Raw genomic sequence first — 17,008 nt, 5'->3', positions numbered from 1 at the left:
TTGTTTGTGTGGCGGAGTGAAAGGGGTATCAGAATTTTCACCAGAAGCCCAGATCTGTATCTGTTTTACCTCTTCGTGGCCTCTCTGAGTTGCTGTTCCCTTTACAGCAGAAAAGAGGTAGTAACCCTACCCTTCGGGCCTGCTGCGAGGATGATATACATGGGAGTGTGCTGCGGCTATAAACGCGTTTATCATTAAAGTAATTGACCATGGAGCATAGAGGTTTTGTCTAACTATAGGTTACTGTCCTCCATAACCGCCCCGCAGGTACTTGGCCCTTTTATTTTTCTAAAGATTTATTTATGCATACAAGAGCTGGGGTACAGGCCAGAGTTGGGGGAGGTGAGAGGATTCACCAGAGACAGAGTAGGGAAAAGAACAGGCAGATCCACTGAAATCCACTGCTGAGGGGAGCAGCAGGCAAGACAGGAGAGGTCTGCCGCGCCCTGTGGGTTGCTCCCTGGCTGGCCGGGGAATCGAACTCGTGCTGCAGTGGCTGGCGATAGCTTGATAGCACTGCCTCTAACCCCTGTGCCACCAGGGAGGCCCGATACTTGGCCCTTTTAACCAGGAGGTGTTTGCAGCGGGGTCGCTGACTGAGGAAGGGTTACGTTGCAAGACACAAGCATGCAGGCTCTTGGGATGTGTCCGGTGAGAGGTGAGTAGAAGTAAGCTGGAAAGCGGAGCTGTGAGGGCGGCAGACCATGTGTGCATATGGATTCCTGTGAATGTTTGCAAGTGAACACGAATCTGTGGGTCCCCAAGAGCCCGAGCTTGCACCTGGGCCCTGGCTTGCCACATTCTCCCTGTACCAGCACCCGTCTTAATTACCCGCTTCCCACAGGAGGCCTAGGATGCAAGTTCCCCACGCACCTGGCTGGGGAATCCGCAGAGGCTGGCTGCCGGCGCTGCCGGACCAACGCTAGAGGGAGTGGAAGGTGCAGGAGGCAGTGCTGTCTCGAGCTGTGGGTTTGAAACTCATCAGTCAGGAAGTGAGGCCCACAGACGAGAGCCGAGGCGGAAGGGCAGGCAGGGGCGGGGAGTTCTGAAGCACAGCAGAAGGGGGCTTTGGGGGCTGGGCATTTGGGGGGCCATGGGCTTCAGGGCCAGAGGTTGCTGTTAGCCTGGCAAAACAGGTCTGGGCAACATGCATGCCCAGAGGCAGGTGACTGCAGCTGCAGTGAGAGCAGAAATCAGAAGACATGAGGTGGCCAAACAAGCCCTGAACCGCCTCAGGGAGCTGACAGAGAGGGAGAGCGACCCTGAACTTCGGGACAGCCTCCGAGCCTCACTGGACAGCCTACAAGGTAAGAGAGAGGTCAGCTCCCCACTCGGGGAGCATCAGGGACCAGAAGTGGCCGGGTCACTTCCCGATCAGCTACTTCCTAGTGCCCAGGCTGGAGCTGGGACCCGAGGGAAGCCTGCATTTGGGAAAAGGATGGAAAAAGATGCGGGGGGTATCACTGCTCCTCTTCCCAATTCCCATCCTCCTCCCAAGGGATCAAAATCCAGGTCAGTGCTAAGCTGACCTTTTTGGCAATGGAGAAGTCGGGGAGTGAGAGGGAACCAGGCTGGAGCAGACCCACGGCGGACGGGGACCCTGCCTGGGGAGCTGAGCAGGAAGCAGTCTGGGGCAGGAGGTTCTGGGACTGGACAATGTGTCCATTCCCAGGCCCCACGAAGGATCCGTGACCTCTTGTTCTCCAGCTGTAGAGAGAAACACGCGCGCGCGCGCACACACACACACACACACAGAGACGCTGGCTCCCAGCATGTGCTTACACTCACTCTGCGTGCTGTGTGCAGGCAAAGTGCAGAGAAGTCCTCAGCACTCTTCTTGGTCCGCCCCTCCCCATGTGCCTGCCCCTGTCTCCCCCCCCCCACCCCACACCTTCCGCTCTACCTCTCCTGCTATTACAGCAAGTGATGACAACACAGGGAGGAAGTGCTGCCATGGCAACACCATCCGCCACATCCTCCAGCCCACCCCAGCCTGTAGTCCTGCGGTGGGGCCAGGCGGGAGCAGTCGCTCCCCATCCACAAGGCCCCACCACCAAGAGACGGGCAGAACCAGGGGTCCCCTCCAGCCTGCTCTCATCTCACGCCCCTCGGAGCTGCCAGAAACAGGCTCCTCTGCTCCTGAGAGGTGCTGGAGAAGCAGGCCTTCCATCGTGTGTTCTCGTCCCACCTCTTCCTGCGGAGCAGCCTCACTGATGGGCCAGGAGACCGTGGTCTCCCTGGAGGACGCCCCGTGCAGGCCCCTCTGCTGGGAGAGGCCCCAGCGCATCCGCTGGGGAAGGAACAGTGTGGTTCAGGCTGTCAGGGGAACAGTCTGCTCCCCTTCCCCTTGCCCTTCTGAAATGGGTGCCCCTCTCACCTCCTGTCTCCCACCCTTTGCCAAGAGCTACAGCTGGCATCTCCCCACCTTGGTGGCTCGTGTTAGGGGGAGTGGCCCCATGGGAGCTGCTGGGGAGGAAAACTAAGCCCCAGCCCTGCAGGAAAAAGAAAGGGGAGGAATTCCGTCCAGGCCAGGTGGAAGAGGGAGGTCTGCTTCACTCTGCAGGAGGAAGAGCAGAGTGGAATCTGGGATACGAGCAGAGTCTGGAATCCCTTCTTTCCTTATAAGTCCTGTGTCTACTCCTTCCCGAAAAGTCGCGCTTCTGTTCCCATTGAACACACAGAAAACTGAGGCCACCAAAGGAGGAAGGAAATCAAGCCAGCGCCCTCCCTTTCAGAGAGCCTACTGGAAAATGTCCTCTCCTGGGGACTGTGTCATCCTGGCGCAGGGAGTGGTGGGGGGGAAGTTGGGTGACCTCAGGGCAGCACCTCCCAGGTAGTGGGTACAGGTCTTGGGAGAACAAAGGGCACCCAGCGCCCTGGTTCCACCCCCCACCCTCACCCCCTACCGGGCCTAGCAAGCTTGGAGCTTGCCGCTGGCTCCTGCCTCCAAGAGCCGCCCACGACAGCACTTATTATAGTCTCGGCTGCGTCAGGAGGGTGGGACGCCAAATTAGGGGGATGCTGAGACTCCCCATGTCCCAGGGAGGGGTCCCCAAGGCTTGGGGAGACTTCTCCCAACTCCCACCCTATCTTTACTGGGTCTCAGCCTCTGTCCCCCATTGGCCTAACCCCTCCATCCTTCTCCCTGGACTGGAGGAAAGTGAGCATTGGACCCCAGGGCCCCTAGAAGTGTGGGGGACACGGAGCAGACATTACCCGTTTGTCTCTCTCCTCTTTAACCTTCTAAAAGAGTCCCAGCCCACAAGCCTCAGGAGACTGGATGGAAAACCAGAAGAGGCTGGTTCCGGGGCCTCGTCTGAGGGGTCCTGTCAGTTGGGGATGCTAAGTACCCCACTTGTGGGTACCTGGGTTGAGGACAGAACCTCCAATAACCCAAAATCCCCCGGCGGGGCCCCCACCCAGCATCCACACGGATCCCTCCTCTCTGCTTCTCCCCGCTGTTTCTGAGGCACTCCTGGAGCTGCGGTTGCTATGGAGACCGGATGCATTTTGGCTTGGGGGGTGTCAACGGTAGACAGACTCCTTTCCTTCCACCTTGACCTGGAGCCTTTGACTCTCTTGTAGGCCGCAGCTCCTGGGGCCCCCATGTCTTCCTCCTGAGGCGCCCTCCCTCCCTCCCCACCCCGCTGAGTCCCGTGTTGGTCCCCATCCCCAGGGGACACTGTCCAAGTTCACTTTGGGACAGCCGGCCTGCAGCCTCGGCCCGGCGGTGTATTGGGGGCCGGGGGAGGGGTGGGGGCGCAGGGAAAGGACTGCTTTCCAGTACCTGAGGGAGAAGAGGGGGTGCTTGGAAAGGGGGTGCTGTCAGGGCTTCCCACTTTCCCCCTTCAGCCTCTCCAGAAATGTCAGTGCCCCGAACGCGCTCGTCTTGCCGCGACCGCCCGCCCCGGGCCGCTCCCCCCGCGCCCCGCGCGCAGCCCCCGGCGGCCCCGGCCCCGGCGCGGGAGGGCGGGCGCAGCGGGCGCGCCCCGGTTCCCGGGAATCCAGCCCAGGGTTTGGAGGAGAAATCCAGTCCTGGATTTTGCGCCGCCTTCGCAGACCGTCTTGCTGGTGTGGGGGGGATCGAGTGGGGGGGCGGGGGCCGCCTCCTCCTCAATGTGAGGGAGCGCCCGGACACAGCGCGCATCCGGACCCGGCCGAGCCTTGGCGAGCCCCGGACCCCGCGCCCGGACCGCGCGCGCCCCTCGCAGCCCCGGCCCGGGCCCCCGGCCTCGCTCCTCGCCGCCCGCGCTGCGCCCCGTCTCGGCGCCTGCCCCGCGCCCCGCGCAGCCCCCGCGCCGGCCCGCCGGCCCCCTCCCCGAGACCCCGGCCCGGCCGCAGCCTCGGCGCCCCGCGCCCCCACCCCGCCCCCGCCCCCCGCGCGGCTCGCGTCCCCGGCCTCGGGCCCCCCGCGCGCCCCTCTCCCTCCCGACTTGCCCCCCACTCCCGCGCCCTCCCCCGCCCTTCCCGGCGCCCCCACCCAGGCCGGGGCGCACGGCCCGGCGCGCCTCCCTGGAGCGGCACCAAGGTCCCGGGGCTCCAGCGGGGCGGGGGCGCAGGGCGGGAGCATGGGGAGGGGGCGCCCCGTGTGATGGGAGGGGGGCGTAGGCGGCGGCGGAGGCGGGCCGGGGGCTCAGCGGGGTCCGGGGACGGGGGGCGGCGCGCAGGGTGGCCCCATGGCCGGGCCCCCCTGAGGCAGTCCGGGGGAGCCCCCTCCCCTCCCCAGCTCGGGGGTCTCGGGGCCCCATGAGCCGGGGCGCGGGCGCGCTGCAGCGCCGGACAACGACCTACCTCATCTCGCTGACCCTGGTCAAGCTCGAGTCGGTGCCCCCGCCGCCCCCCTCCCCGTCCGCGGCCGCGGCGGGCGCCCCCGGGGCCAGGGGCGCCGAGGCGGGGGACCCGGGCAGCCCCCGGGGCGCGGAGGAGCCGGGCAAGAAGCGGCACGAGCGCCTGTTCCACCGGCAGGATGCGCTGTGGATCAGCACGAGCAGCGCGGGCGCCGGGGGAGCCGAGCCCCCCGCCCCGGCCAGCCCGGCGCGCCCCGCGTCCCCCGCGCCCGGCCGCCGCCTCTCGCTCTGGGCCGCCCCGCCCGGGCCCGCGCTCCCCGGGGGGCTGAGCCCGGACCCCAGGCCCGGGGGCGCCCCCGCCGCCGCGCGACGCCCCCTGCTCAGCAGCCCGAGCTGGGGGGGCCCCGAGCCCGAGGGCCGCGCGGGCGGCGGCGTCCCCGGCTCGTCCTCGCCGCACCCCGGCACCGGCAGCCGGAGGCTCAAGGTGGCGCCGCCCCCGCCGGCCCCCAAGCCGGGCAAGACCGTGACCACGAGCGGCGCCAAGGCCGGCGCGGCCAAGGGCGCGGGCAGCCGCCTGTCATGGCCCGAGGGCGAGGCCAAGCCCCGGGCCAAGGGGCCGAAGGGCGGCGCGGGCTCCGCAGCGGCCGGCGCCGGGGCTGGGGCGGCCGCGGCCCCCGGCGGGGCCGGCGCCGGGCCCGGCGCGCGAGGCAAGCTGTCCCCGCGCAAAGGCAAGAGCAAGACCTTGGACAACAGTGACTTGCACCCGGGGCCGCCCGCCGGCTCGCCGCCCCCGCTGGCCGTCCCGGCGCCCAGCCCGGCCCCGGCCGCCGCCGCCGCGCAGCCCGCCGGGCCTGCACCGCCGCTCACGCTGGAGCCCCCGGCTCCGGGGCTGAAACGGGGCCGCGAGGGGGGCCGCGCCTCCACTCGCGACCGCAAGATGCTCAAGTTCATCAGCGGCATCTTCACCAAGAGCACAGGGGGGCCGCCCGGCTCCGGGCCCCCCGCCGGACCCCCGGGCCTGTCCTCCAGCAGCGGGTCCAGGGAGCTGCTGGGCGCAGAGCTCCGCACGTCCCCTAGTGAGTAGGGCCGGGCCTGGGGGGGCGCGGGGTGCTCAGCCCGGGAGGGCCGGCGGGCGGACTCGAACTCGGGAAGCCTCGCGGGTGGGCCGTGAGCCAGGCCGGGCTCTGCGGGCGCTGGGGCCGAGAGTGCGGTCTCGGGGGTCAGCAGCTGCCTGTGAGCCTGGAGAGTGACGCGTCTCGGAGGGACTGGACGGCCGGGAGCGGCTGGGAAGCCCGTGCCCTTGGGCGGAGGGACGGTGCAGGGGCGCCGAGGGAAGCCCCCGAGCCACTTCCCGCCTCGCTGGGCGCCGGGAGCGTGGACACCGCGTGTGCCCTGCCCGGGGGACCTTCAGGCGAAGGGGCCGAGGAGGCCTCAGTTTCCCCGGGCGCTGGGCGGCCGGCGTGAGAGTGACCTTGCAGGCCCCCCCCCCCGGGCGCAGGCCGGGCCCTCCACGCGCCGCGGGCAGCCGGGTCCCCGCCGCGCACCGGCCTGGAGCTGCCCGAGGCCCGGGGCTCCCCGCGAGCGACCGAGGGGGCGGAGCCGCCGCACGGGCCGCGCGCCCCGGGCTTGGAGGGCGCGAGACGGCGGCGCGGCTCCTCCACGCCCGGGGGCGGCTCTTCCTGCCGAGGGGAGCCGCCGGCGCGGGCCTCGCCCGGCTCGCGCTCCCGGCAGGGGGGCGGTCCGGGAGCGGGGGCGGCCCCGGGCTCTGGCTCCGGAGCGGGCGGGGAGCAGATGGCGGCGGATCCCGGCGTCCCCGCCGCAGCTGCGCGCCCCGAGAGCGTCCGGCCCGAGTCGGGCGCGGGGGCGGCCCCGGCGGGCGGGCCGGGCGCGGGCAGGTGGTGGGAGCAGCTCGGCCTCGCCGCCCGGCTCCACCCCCCCCCCCCGCCCGCGTCTGCGCCGGCCGGGCACGCGGCCCTTCCCCGCCGCTCTCGGGGCGCGCGGGGGGCCTCGGAGAGGGAGCACGGGGGAATCCGCGCCCCGTTCCTGGGACTGCGGGGGGGTCGGGGCCGCCTCGCTGCTGACCTTGAGACGGGGACGGGGTGGTCCTCACCTCAGCTTCTCTCCCGCGACACGCAGATGGGGGGCCCCCGCCTCGGCCGGAGCTCCCCCGGGACCCGCCCGGGCGCCCGGCTCTCGGGAGAGGGGCTCCCCCCGCGCGTTTCCAGAGGGAGGAGGCGGCCTCGTCTGGGCCGGGCCCGGGCCGGGCCGGGGACCTGCGGCGGGGACGCGCCCGGGGAGGCGCCGACTCCGGGGTTCGCGGCTGCTGGCTCTGTTGCTAGGCAACCGGCGCGCCGCGGCCCCGCGCGGGAGACGCTGGCCTGGGGACCCGCCCGCGCGCCGCCCCAGCCCGCCCGCGCGGCCTCCAGCCCCGGCAGGGTCCCGCGGGGGTGAGGCCGCCGAGGGGGGCGGCTCCCGGGCCTGGAGCGCCCCCCTTACCGCCTTCTCGCTCGCAGAGGCCGTGGTCAACAGCCAGGAATGGACCCTGAGCCGCTCCATTCCCGAACTGCGCCTGGTAGGTAGCCCGGGCCTCTGTGCGGAGGCTGAGGCCCCGCCGGCCGCACGCTCCCCGCCTCTCTGCCCTCTGCCCTCTCTGCGAGCACCACCGGGCGTCGGGCGTCGCCAGCTCTCCTGAATCCTGCAGCCGCGCCTCCTGGCGCTGCCCTGGGGCTGGGCCCAACTTCCCACCGTTGGCTCCTCCGCGGGTCCACGGTCAGACCCCGCCCGCATTTCTGGTTTCTCCCTCTAGCACCTCGGGTTCTGCTGCCTGGAATTGGGTGAAACTTCCCCACGAATACTTCAGGCTGTGCCATGCCACATGCACACACGTGCACACACGCACACACGCAACTGGTGTGTTTCCAAAATGACACACAAAAGTTGGTCCCGAGCTGTGACATTCTTCAACTTGGGTCCACTGTGAGGGAAGCCACTTGGGGTGACTTCTTCCCCTACTCGTGGCCCAGCCCCGGGAATGCTGCCCTCCACTCTCATCCCGGCCCTGCGGGACCCTCCTTCGACACTTGGCACTGCCAGTCCCCTGAGCTCTCTGGAGACTCCAAGCCAAGTGCCGCTTCCTCTTCCTCCCCACCATCTCCACTCCGTCTCTGTCCCCAGGGCGTGCTGGGAGACGCCAGGAGTGGGAAGTCATCCCTGGTTCACCGGTTCCTGACGGGGTCATACCAGGTGCTGGAGAAGACAGAGAGTGAGTTCTCAGGAGTCACCGGAAGCTAAGGGTGGGGTCAGGGTCGGGATCAGTGACTAGGCAGGTGCGGACCCCAAGGGGAACAGGTAGCTCAAGCACGGGGGGGGGGGGTGTCAGGCAACCGTGAGGGCTGATCGGCTGCCTCCTCCGCTCCTTCCGGGCAGGTGAACAGCACAAGAAAGAGATGCTGGTGGACGGACAGACCCATCTGGTGCTGATCCGAGAGGAAGCCGGGGCCCCTGACGCCAAGGTGAGGGGGAGGGGAGGGGTCGCAGGTGGGCCGGGACCGGTTCTGGCCGAGGGATAGGCCTGGCTGCTAGGCACCCCGCGGATAGCGTCCAGGGGAGTGGCTCCTTCTGACCCTCCATTTGCTCCCTTCTCCTCGCCAGTTCTCAGGCTGGGCAGACGCTGTCATCTTGGTCTTCAGCCTGGAGGACGAGAGCAGTTTCCAGGCCGTGAGCCATCTCCACGCGCAGCTGAGCTCCCTCCGTGGGGAGGGCCGAGGGGGTCTGGCCCTGGCGCTGGTGGGGACACAAGGTAAGGTGGGGCTGGGGAAGCACTGCTTCCTGGGGAGGCCCTGAGATGCCCACAGAGGTGACAGCTTGGTGAGGGCCGGACATGGTCACATTTCAGATGTTCGTAGCTGCCCGGAGGCGCCTGCTCTCCAAATAAGGCAGCCGTTAGCCCAGCGCCAACGCCTCAAGGCCTGGGCAGAGGAGGGGACTCTCCCAGGAGAAAGGGACAGACAGTAGCAGTCTCCTCCCCTCTCCTGAGATGTCACCTCCCTGAGCTCACACACTGCCGTTTCCCCACACCACCACTGCGGGACACCCCATGCCCCCACGGTGGGACACCCCATTCCACCACTGCGGGACACACCATGCCCCCACTGTGGGACACCCCATTCCACCACTGTGGGACACCCCATACCACCACTGTGGGACACCCCATGCCACAGTGCAGGACTTCCCATGCCACTACTGCGGAACACCCCATGTCACGCCGCAGGATACCCCATGCCACTCCATGGGACACCCCATCCCACGCTGTGGGATACCCCATGCTATCACTGTGGGACACCCCATGCCACGCCGCAGGATACCCCGTGCCACTCCATGGGACACCCCATCCCACGCTGTGGGACACCCCATGCCATGCTGCAGGACACCCCATGCCATGCCATGGGACACCCCATGCCACCACTGTGGGATACCCCATGCCACTCTGTGGGACACCCCATGCCATGCCTTGGGATACCCCCTGCCACCACTGTGGGACACCCCATGCCACGCTGCAGGATACCCCAAACCATGCCATGGGATACCCCATGCCACTGCTGTGGGACACCCCATGCCACCACAGCGGGACACCCCATGCCACCACGGCAGAACACAGAGAAAATCTCAGAGGTCCTGGTGTGGGTAGAAAATCTTTGACGCTTCGGCCTCTTGCTACAGCTGGGTCAGGCTGATTCCTTTTAAAGGAAGGTATTTGAAAACAAAGAGAAAACCCAAAGCCAGCGTGGGAGAAAGCAGAGGGCAACAGACCTGCAGTTCTCAAAGGAGTGATGCGGAGGCTGTCGGACTGTCCATCTGGCCCAGGGAGGACCCCTGTGTGGAGTGGACAGGGCTCTCCGCCTGGAAGCCTGGCCTGCAGGGCCTGCCGGCTCCTGCTGCTCGCCGCCTTGCTCCTCGCACAGCCAGCGGCCTGCCGGGCGCGTGGGCACCTCCTGGTTTCCACAGGTGTCCAGCCCTGCAGCTCAGAGCTCACTGGATGTCCAGGCAGGATGACGGTCTCTCGCGAGTCTCACCTATTTCACCCTTGTCAGAAATCTCCACTCCCCTCTGGCATGTTCTGGACACACGCAGCTCAGCCCTGCGCACGCCGCGCGGGGCCTGGACCTGTGCTCGGCGCTCAGGGCTTGGACACGCCACCCAGGTGGCCTTGAGAGGGACCTTCTCTCTTCGCGGGGGCTGGCGCACAGAAAGGAGAGCAGGGACAGAGAGGGAGACCCCCCAACCCTGCGCCTGTCCTGTTTGCAGACAGGATCAGCGCCTCTTCCCCGCGGGTGGTGGGCGACGCCCGCGCCCGGGCCCTGTGCGCAGACATGAAGCGCTGCAGCTACTACGAGACCTGCGCCACCTACGGGCTCAACGTGGACCGGGTCTTCCAGGAGGGTGAGCGCGGGATCCCGAGCACATGCAGGGGCCAGGGAGCTGGGAGCCCGGTGTGTTCTTAGAGGGCAGGTTCTTCGAGGACAGGCGTCTGGGCCTCTCCCAGTGAGAGATGGGAGATTAGCCTCGGTGGGCGGGAGCAGGGAGCAGCGAGGTCAGACGTTTGCCCTTGGGGCTGGAGGAGCTGGGAGCTTACAGGCAGCGGCACGGAGGCCACAGTGACCGGGGACGTGGGGCCTGGGTCCTCTCCTGGGAATTGGTCAATCTGAGCCCCGGCGAGTGATCGAAGAGGGTCTTGGGTCTCTGTCCTGCTCCACCCTCCCTTCCCCTTCAGTGGCCCAGAAGGTGGTGACTTTGCGCAAACAGCAACAGCTTCTGGCGGCCTGCAAGTCCCTGCCCAGCTCTCCAAGCCACTCAGCTGCCTCCACGCCTGTGGCTGGGCAGGTAAGTTGTGGCTTCCGAGTCCCTCGCGGGGGCCGATAACATGCAGAGGAAGGGCGCTGGGCCCAGGACCCCACCCGGGAGGCCGGGGCAGGCAGCCGGACAAGGCAGTGACAGGATTTGTAGAAAGTGCGTGGACCGGAGATCCACCAGCTCTGAACCGCGGTTCCCGCCACCCGGAGCCAGTCCCCAAGCCCCCCAAGGCCGGGAGGTCAGCCGCACGCTGCGTGTGAAGCCGACTTTGCAAAACCGAAGCGCTGTGCAACTCGCACGAGGACTCTCACTGTCGCCGGCGAGGCGAGCCGATAGCGACGAGATCAGGGAAACTCTCGAGCTCTCACGTCCAGGGGTCACGGCGGCCTTGTGGGGCGGGGGCGCCTCGCGTGTGCCGCTGACCCCTCTGTCCCCCCCAGGCCAGTAACGGCGGCCACACCAGCGACTACTCTTCCTCCCTCCCGTCCTCCCCCAATGTCGGCCACCGGGAGCTCCGAGCAGAGGCGGCGGTGGCGGGGCTGAGCACCCCGGGGTCCCTGCACCGGGCGGCCAAGCGCAGGACGAGTCTCTTTGCGGTACGGGGTCTGCAGCGCCCTCCCCTCCCCCGCCCTGCTGCCTGCGCGGTGCCTGGCCCCTCTGCGGGCCCCTCTTCACCCGTCCGTCCAGCATCACCCCCTCTGTCCCCTGACTGACGCCCGCCGTCATTCCAGAACCGGCGGGGCAGTGACTCTGAGAAACGGAGCCTGGACAGCCGGGGAGAGACGACGGGCAGCGGGCGAGCCATCCCCATCAAGCAGGTGGGCGGGCTGGGGGCCGGGGCCACATGGGGGTGGGGGGTGGCGGGGGGGGGGGGCAGCGGGTCCTGACTGGCTCCTCTCCCGCGCGTCGCGCACCCCAGAGCTTCCTGCTGAAGCGGAGTGGCAACTCCTTGAACAAAGAATGGAAGAAGAAATACGTGACCTTGTCCAGCAACGGCTTCCTCCTCTACCACCCCAGCATCAACGTGAGTGGGGCGGGCGGGCCGCGGGTGCCCCCCGCTCTGCTCCTCTGGGCCGCCGCCGAGCACTAGCTGGCTTCTGCGCGGCTCAAGGCCTGTGTCCTGTGTAGGCGCTTCCGTGGCCCATGCCGGGGATGGAAAAGTAAATCCAGCGCCCCAACTTGCAGTCCTGGGGGTGCGCATGGAGGAAGGACCCCCACCCAGCCTGTCACTGGGGGACGCTTTCCGGAGTACACAGAGCCGGCTCCTGGCGGGCCTCGCTCTCCGGGAGCTCGTCCCAGCCCGGGAGCCCCCAGAGCTCCCTCTCCGGCCCCCAGAGCTCCCTCTGCAGCTCCTCCCTATTGGACGCTTGGCAGCACCACCGAGGGACCCATGCTTCCCTCCCTGACACCCCTGTGCCCCCCAGGATTACATCCACAGCACCCACGGTAAGGAGATGGACTTGCTGCGAACGACAGTCAAAGTCCCTGGCAAGCGGCCCCCACGAGCCATCTCTGCCTTTGGCCCCTCGGCCAGCATCAACGGGCTGGTCAAGGACATGAGCACCGTCCAGATGGGCGAAGGTCCGGGTGCGTGGGGCTCACGGCGAGGGGGCGGGAGGGGTCTCGGGTGGGGAGCAAGGAGGGAACGGGGACGCGGGGGCTGGGCGTGGGTGATGGGGAAGGCGGGCGCTGCGGAGGGTAAGGAATGGCCCAGAGGCCGGGAGGCTCACTGAGGTTTCCTCCTCCTGCCCCTCAGCCGAAGCCACCACGCCCACCCCCAGCCCCAGCCCCAGCCCCAGCTCCCTGCAGCCCCCGCCAGACCAGACATCCAGACACCTGCTAAAGCCAGACCGGAGCTTGGCCCGAGCGCTCAGCACCGGTCAGTAAGGAGCGCGCTTCCTCCACAGGGGGTGTGGGTGGGCACTGACACCCGGTGGAAGCCGGAGGCCGGGTCCACGCGTGACTGGCACGTGACGCACTGAGCGCCTCCTGGGCACCAGGCGCCAGGCTCATTCCTACCAGGTTTATCACAGCGGCGAAGACAAGTGGGTTCTAGGGCTAAACTGCCTGACCTTGAACCCTGACCTGCCACTTGGGCACATTACTGGGCCTTTGCATTGCTCAGTTTCCTCTTCTGTCTCTGAGGGTTGTTTTTATTTATTTATTTATTTATTTGTGCACACAAGAGCTGGGGTACAGGCCAAAGGTGTGGGGGGTGAGAGGATCCACCAGAGACAGAGCGGGGAACAGAACAGGCGGATCGACTGAAGTACACTGCTGAGGGGAGCAGCGGGGAGGCAGGAGGGGTCTGCTGCGCCCTGTGGGGAGCTCCCTGGCTGGCAGGGGATCGAACTGGAGCTGCGGTGGCTGCGGACAGCTTCATAGGTTGCGTCTTAACCCTTGAGCCACCAGGGAGGCCCAGGTCAAGATTATTGTCCCCGTTTTAGGGATGAAGAAACGGAGGCTCAGAAGATTAAGTGGCTTTCTCGAGGCCTCCAGGCCAGTCGGTGGCAGAGCCAGGGCCTGCGTGCAGGTCTTACTCTAAACTGCTAATTCGCCAGACTCCCGAGGAATGATCGGGGGGCCGGGAGAGGGAGAGCTGAGGACAGGAGGCCTAGAGGCCAACATCAGTCCTGGGGAGGAGATAAGCTAAGGAGAAGTCAGGAAACCTGTGGAGGGGGCAGCTGAGGCAGCTGTGTCCTCCTCCCTAAGACTGTACCCCATCCGGAGACCTGAGCCCCCTGAGTCGGGAACCCCCTCCTTCTCCCATGGTGAAGAAGCAGAGGAGGAAAAAGCTGACGACACCATCCAAGACTGAAGGCTCCGCTGGGCAGGCTGAAGGTGAGGCCCTCGCGGGCAGCGCCACCCCCTCCAGCCTCCACCCCGACTCCAGGTCCCCGGCCTGGCCCCTGCGGGGCGAGAAGGCGCCTGAGCTGCGCGCTTGCCCGCCAGCGCCACTCCGCGCGCAACTCAGTGACAGAGGACGGAGACCCTCGACCCCTGCCCCACCTCCCACTCCTCAGCACCACCGCCTTTTATCCCAGGGGCCCCCAGTCTCTGGCCTCCGTGAACCCCATCCTCTGACTTCCTTGCCTGATGACCCTCAAGTTCCAGTTCATGCCCTCGACTCCCCTCACCATGGCTGCCCCTGCTCCCACAGGACCCCCAGTTCCTCAATCCCTGACCTCAGTGTCCCCCCACTGACGCCTCAGCTCCCGGACTCTGGGAGCACGCAGCCCCTAGTCTCCAGACTGTCCCTTCATGGCCAACCCCCCCCCGAAGTCCTTGACCACAGGGATCCCCGTTCCTGTTCCCAGGGACTCTGCCCGAACTTCTGTGACTCCTGAACCCCAGGCCCCCCCCAGGCCTGTGACCCTGCTCTGCCCCCCTTTCCTTGTGCACCAGACCCTTCCCCGCCCCAGGAACCTGGCTCCTTGGGGGTCACGGTCACCGGCCCCGCCTGCCCACGGCTGGGCCCGCACCCAGGCTCCAGGGCGCCTCCTCTCTGGCTCTCGGCTTCCGCTCTACTCTGCTCCGGGGCCACTGACTTTGGTTCTGCTTTCTCTCCCCACCTGTCTGTCCTGCTTTGTCTCCGGCACTGTCCCTCTCTCTCCACCTCTCCGCTGCCTCTCTTTCTCCTTCCCTGGTCTCTTCCTGCGCCCGCTCCCTCTCCACTCTGTCTCTATCTCCTTCGCTTCGGGAAACCAGCCAAGCGCAAAATGTGGAAACTAAAATCCTTTGGTAGTTTAAGAAATATTTATAAAGCAGGTAACAAGCGGGGAGCTGGGAGGGGCGCTCAGCTGGGGTGCAGAGCGATGGGGGTGCCCCTGCCTTCCCCTGCATGCGCTGGGGCTTCCTGCTCTCCCGCGCCCTCTGCTTCCCCCACCCGTCAGCCCCCCTCCCAGGGGCCTGGGATGACATCAGGGAGGAAGGGGTTGAGGATGGCGCCCCGGTTTGAACGCTGCCCCTCATGATCCCGTCCCATCCCCCCACCCAGAGGAGAACTTCGAGTTCCTGATTGTGTCCAGCACGGGTCAGACGTGGCACTTCGAGGCGGCCAGCTTTGAGGAGCGCGACGCCTGGGTCCAGGCCATCGAGAGTCAGATCCTCGCCAGCCTGCAGTGCTGTGAGAGCAGCAAGGTCAAGGTAACGGGCCAGGGGCGGGCGCGGGGCGCAGGGGAGCCTGCGGGCCCGGAGAAGGCCTCGCGGGGGTCGGTTCTGACGCCAGGCCTTTTGCAGCTGCGCACCGACAGCCAGAGCGAAGCCGTGGCCATCCAGGCGATCCGCAACGCCCAGGGCAACGCCACCTGCGTGGACTGCGGGGCCCCCAGTGAGCGCCAGGGGGCGGCCGAGGCCCGGGGAGGGGGGCGGCTCCCCCCCCCCCCCCCCCCCCGCCGCCGGGGCGCCCGCGCCGACCTGCGCTCTGTCCGCAGACCCCACGTGGGCCAGCCTGAACCTGGGCGCGCTCATCTGCATCGAGTGCTCGGGCATCCACCGGAACCTGGGCACGCACCTGTCCCGCGTGCGCTCGCTCGACCTGGACGACTGGCCGCGGGAGCTGACCCTGGTGCTGACGGCCATCGGCAACGACATGGCCAACCGCGTGTGGGAGAGCGACACGCGAGGCCGCGCCAAGCCCACGCGGGACTCTTCTCGGTGCGTGCGCGGGGAGGGGCCGCCCGGACGCCCCGGGGGGGGGCAGAGGCCCCGGCCGGCGGTCGGGGAGGACTCACGCGGGCGGGTCCCGCTTGCAGGGAGGAGCGTGAGTCGTGGATTCGCGCCAAGTACGAGCAGCTGCTGTTCCTGGCGCCGCTGGGCGCGACCGAGGCGCCCCTGGGCCTGCAGCTGTGGTCGGCGGTGCAGGCCCAGGACGTGGCCGCGGTGCTCCTCCTCCTGGCCCACGCGCGGCACGGGCCCCTCGACACCAGCGTGGAGGACCCGCAGCTGCGCTCCCCGCTCCACCTGGCGGCCGAGCTCGCCCACGTGGTCATCACGCAGCTGCTGCTGTGGGTACGTGCGCGGGGGCGGCGCGGGGCTCCCCGAGGGCTCCCCCTGGGGCGCGGCCGGGCGGGGGGGGGCCGGCCGGCCCCGCGGGGGCTCCGGAAGGGGCTTGGAGCCGGGGGCGCAGCGCTGACGCGGGGTCCCCTTCCAGAACGGCGCCGACGTGTCCGCCCGCGACGCGCAGGGCCGCACCGCGCTCTTCTACGCGCGCCAGGCGGGCAGCCAGCTGTGCGCCGACATCCTGCTGCAGCACGGCTGCCCCGGCGAGGGCGGCGGCGCGGCCCTCACCCCCGGCGCGGCCCCCGCCCCCGGCCTCGCCGCCACGCCCAGCCCCCGCCGCCGGAGCAGCGTCGCCAGCGTGGGCCGCGCGGACGTCCCGGTCGCGCTCGTGTAGCCGCGAAGGAGACGCCCCTCGCCGCCCCCCGCCGGGAGCCCCGCACAGCACAGGGCGCAGCCCCGAGACGGACCCGCCCCGCCCCGCGCGGCCTGGACACCCCCGCGCAGCGCGCCCCGCCCCGCGCCCCCTGGATTGCTCGGCGGCGTCTGCCCGTCGGTTTTTGCCGAAGGGGCGCCCCACCCCGCCGCACCTGCTCCCGCGCCCGGACATCCCGCTGCGCCCCAGGGCGGGAGAGCCCGGTCCGGCCCTGCTGACAGCCCGAGGCGGGCACACACCCAGGCTGGCTCCTGGGGCGCCGCGCGCCGCAGGGAGGGGTCGTTCGTGGGGGGCTGCCCCCGGACTCGGCCAACGCGGGGACCCCCCCTTCCATGCTAATCTCACTGCCCAGTGAGGGGGAAGGGCAGCGAGGGGCAGGACCCCTCGCTGCCCGCGGGGGTAGGGGTCCCAACCCTTTCCGTGAAAGGGACCATGAGAGTGGAAGTCAGTGTGTCCCCCACCCCTGGATGGAAGCAGCGGCCGGGCGCCGACAGCGGGGCCCCCTCACTGCAATCTCGAGGGAGGAGAGAAGCCGGGGCTGGCCGGGGACAGCGAGGGGCCTGTAATTTATTGCTTTGCTCCCCACAAGGGGGCAGGGGCGGCGGCCTGGGGAGGGCTGGGGTAGGGGAGCCGTGGGGGGGCGTCGGGTGGGGTGGGGTGGGTGCCCTCGGGTTGTGAGTGTCTGTGACCGTGACTGCGTACCTGTGACTGTGCAGCGCCCGTGGTGACCGGGTGAGGGGTACCTCTGCAGTGGCCCCCCGCCCCCCTGTTCTTCCTGTCCAGCCCCCCCAGCGGTTCCACACCCTCTGTCCCTCCCCGTGACCCTCCCGGCTGCGGCTAAGAGGGTGTGGGCGGCCGGGATGGTCTCCGGGTCCCCTGCCCCAGCTCCAGAAAGGTGGGGTGGCTTCCCTGACCCCGTCCTGCCTCCCTCAGCCCA

General features: G+C 68.5%; 1 protein-coding gene across 3 annotated transcripts; it reads left to right on the top strand.

The window, feature by feature from the left end:
- Positions 1–1,147: 1,147 nt before the first annotated feature.
- AGAP2 (ArfGAP with GTPase domain, ankyrin repeat and PH domain 2) lies at positions 1,148–16,032 on the top strand (the record flags this gene model as incomplete). 3 transcript variants are annotated; one of them, XM_084255421.1, is made up of 19 exons in its annotated part: positions 4,732–5,863; positions 7,301–7,359; positions 7,962–8,049; positions 8,214–8,299; positions 8,439–8,586; positions 10,092–10,226; positions 10,558–10,667; positions 11,078–11,233; positions 11,369–11,455; positions 11,557–11,661; positions 12,062–12,224; positions 12,394–12,516; positions 13,350–13,478; positions 14,346–14,405; positions 14,635–14,783; positions 14,877–14,967; positions 15,071–15,293; positions 15,392–15,647; positions 15,790–16,032. In XM_084255421.1, the coding sequence occupies 19 exons, from the start codon at positions 4,747–4,749 to the stop codon at positions 16,030–16,032; spliced, it is 3,528 nt and encodes a 1,175-aa protein (XP_084111547.1). The 3 variants fall into 3 exon arrangements, with proteins under 3 accessions (XP_084111549.1, XP_084111547.1, XP_084111548.1); XM_084255423.1 differs by lacking the exons at positions 4,732–5,863; positions 14,346–14,405 and adding an exon at positions 1,148–1,307; XM_084255422.1 differs by lacking the exon at positions 14,346–14,405 and having other exon boundaries at positions 4,747–5,863.
- Between the last annotated feature and the right edge of the window lie 976 nt (positions 16,033–17,008).

Source organism: Talpa europaea, assembly GCF_964194135.1.
Source record: "Talpa europaea genome assembly, chromosome: 15".
Classification (NCBI taxonomy): Eukaryota; Metazoa; Chordata; class Mammalia; order Eulipotyphla; family Talpidae; genus Talpa; species Talpa europaea.
The sequence above is the reverse complement of the archived record's forward strand: the minus strand, read 5'-3'. Positions and strand labels throughout refer to the sequence as shown.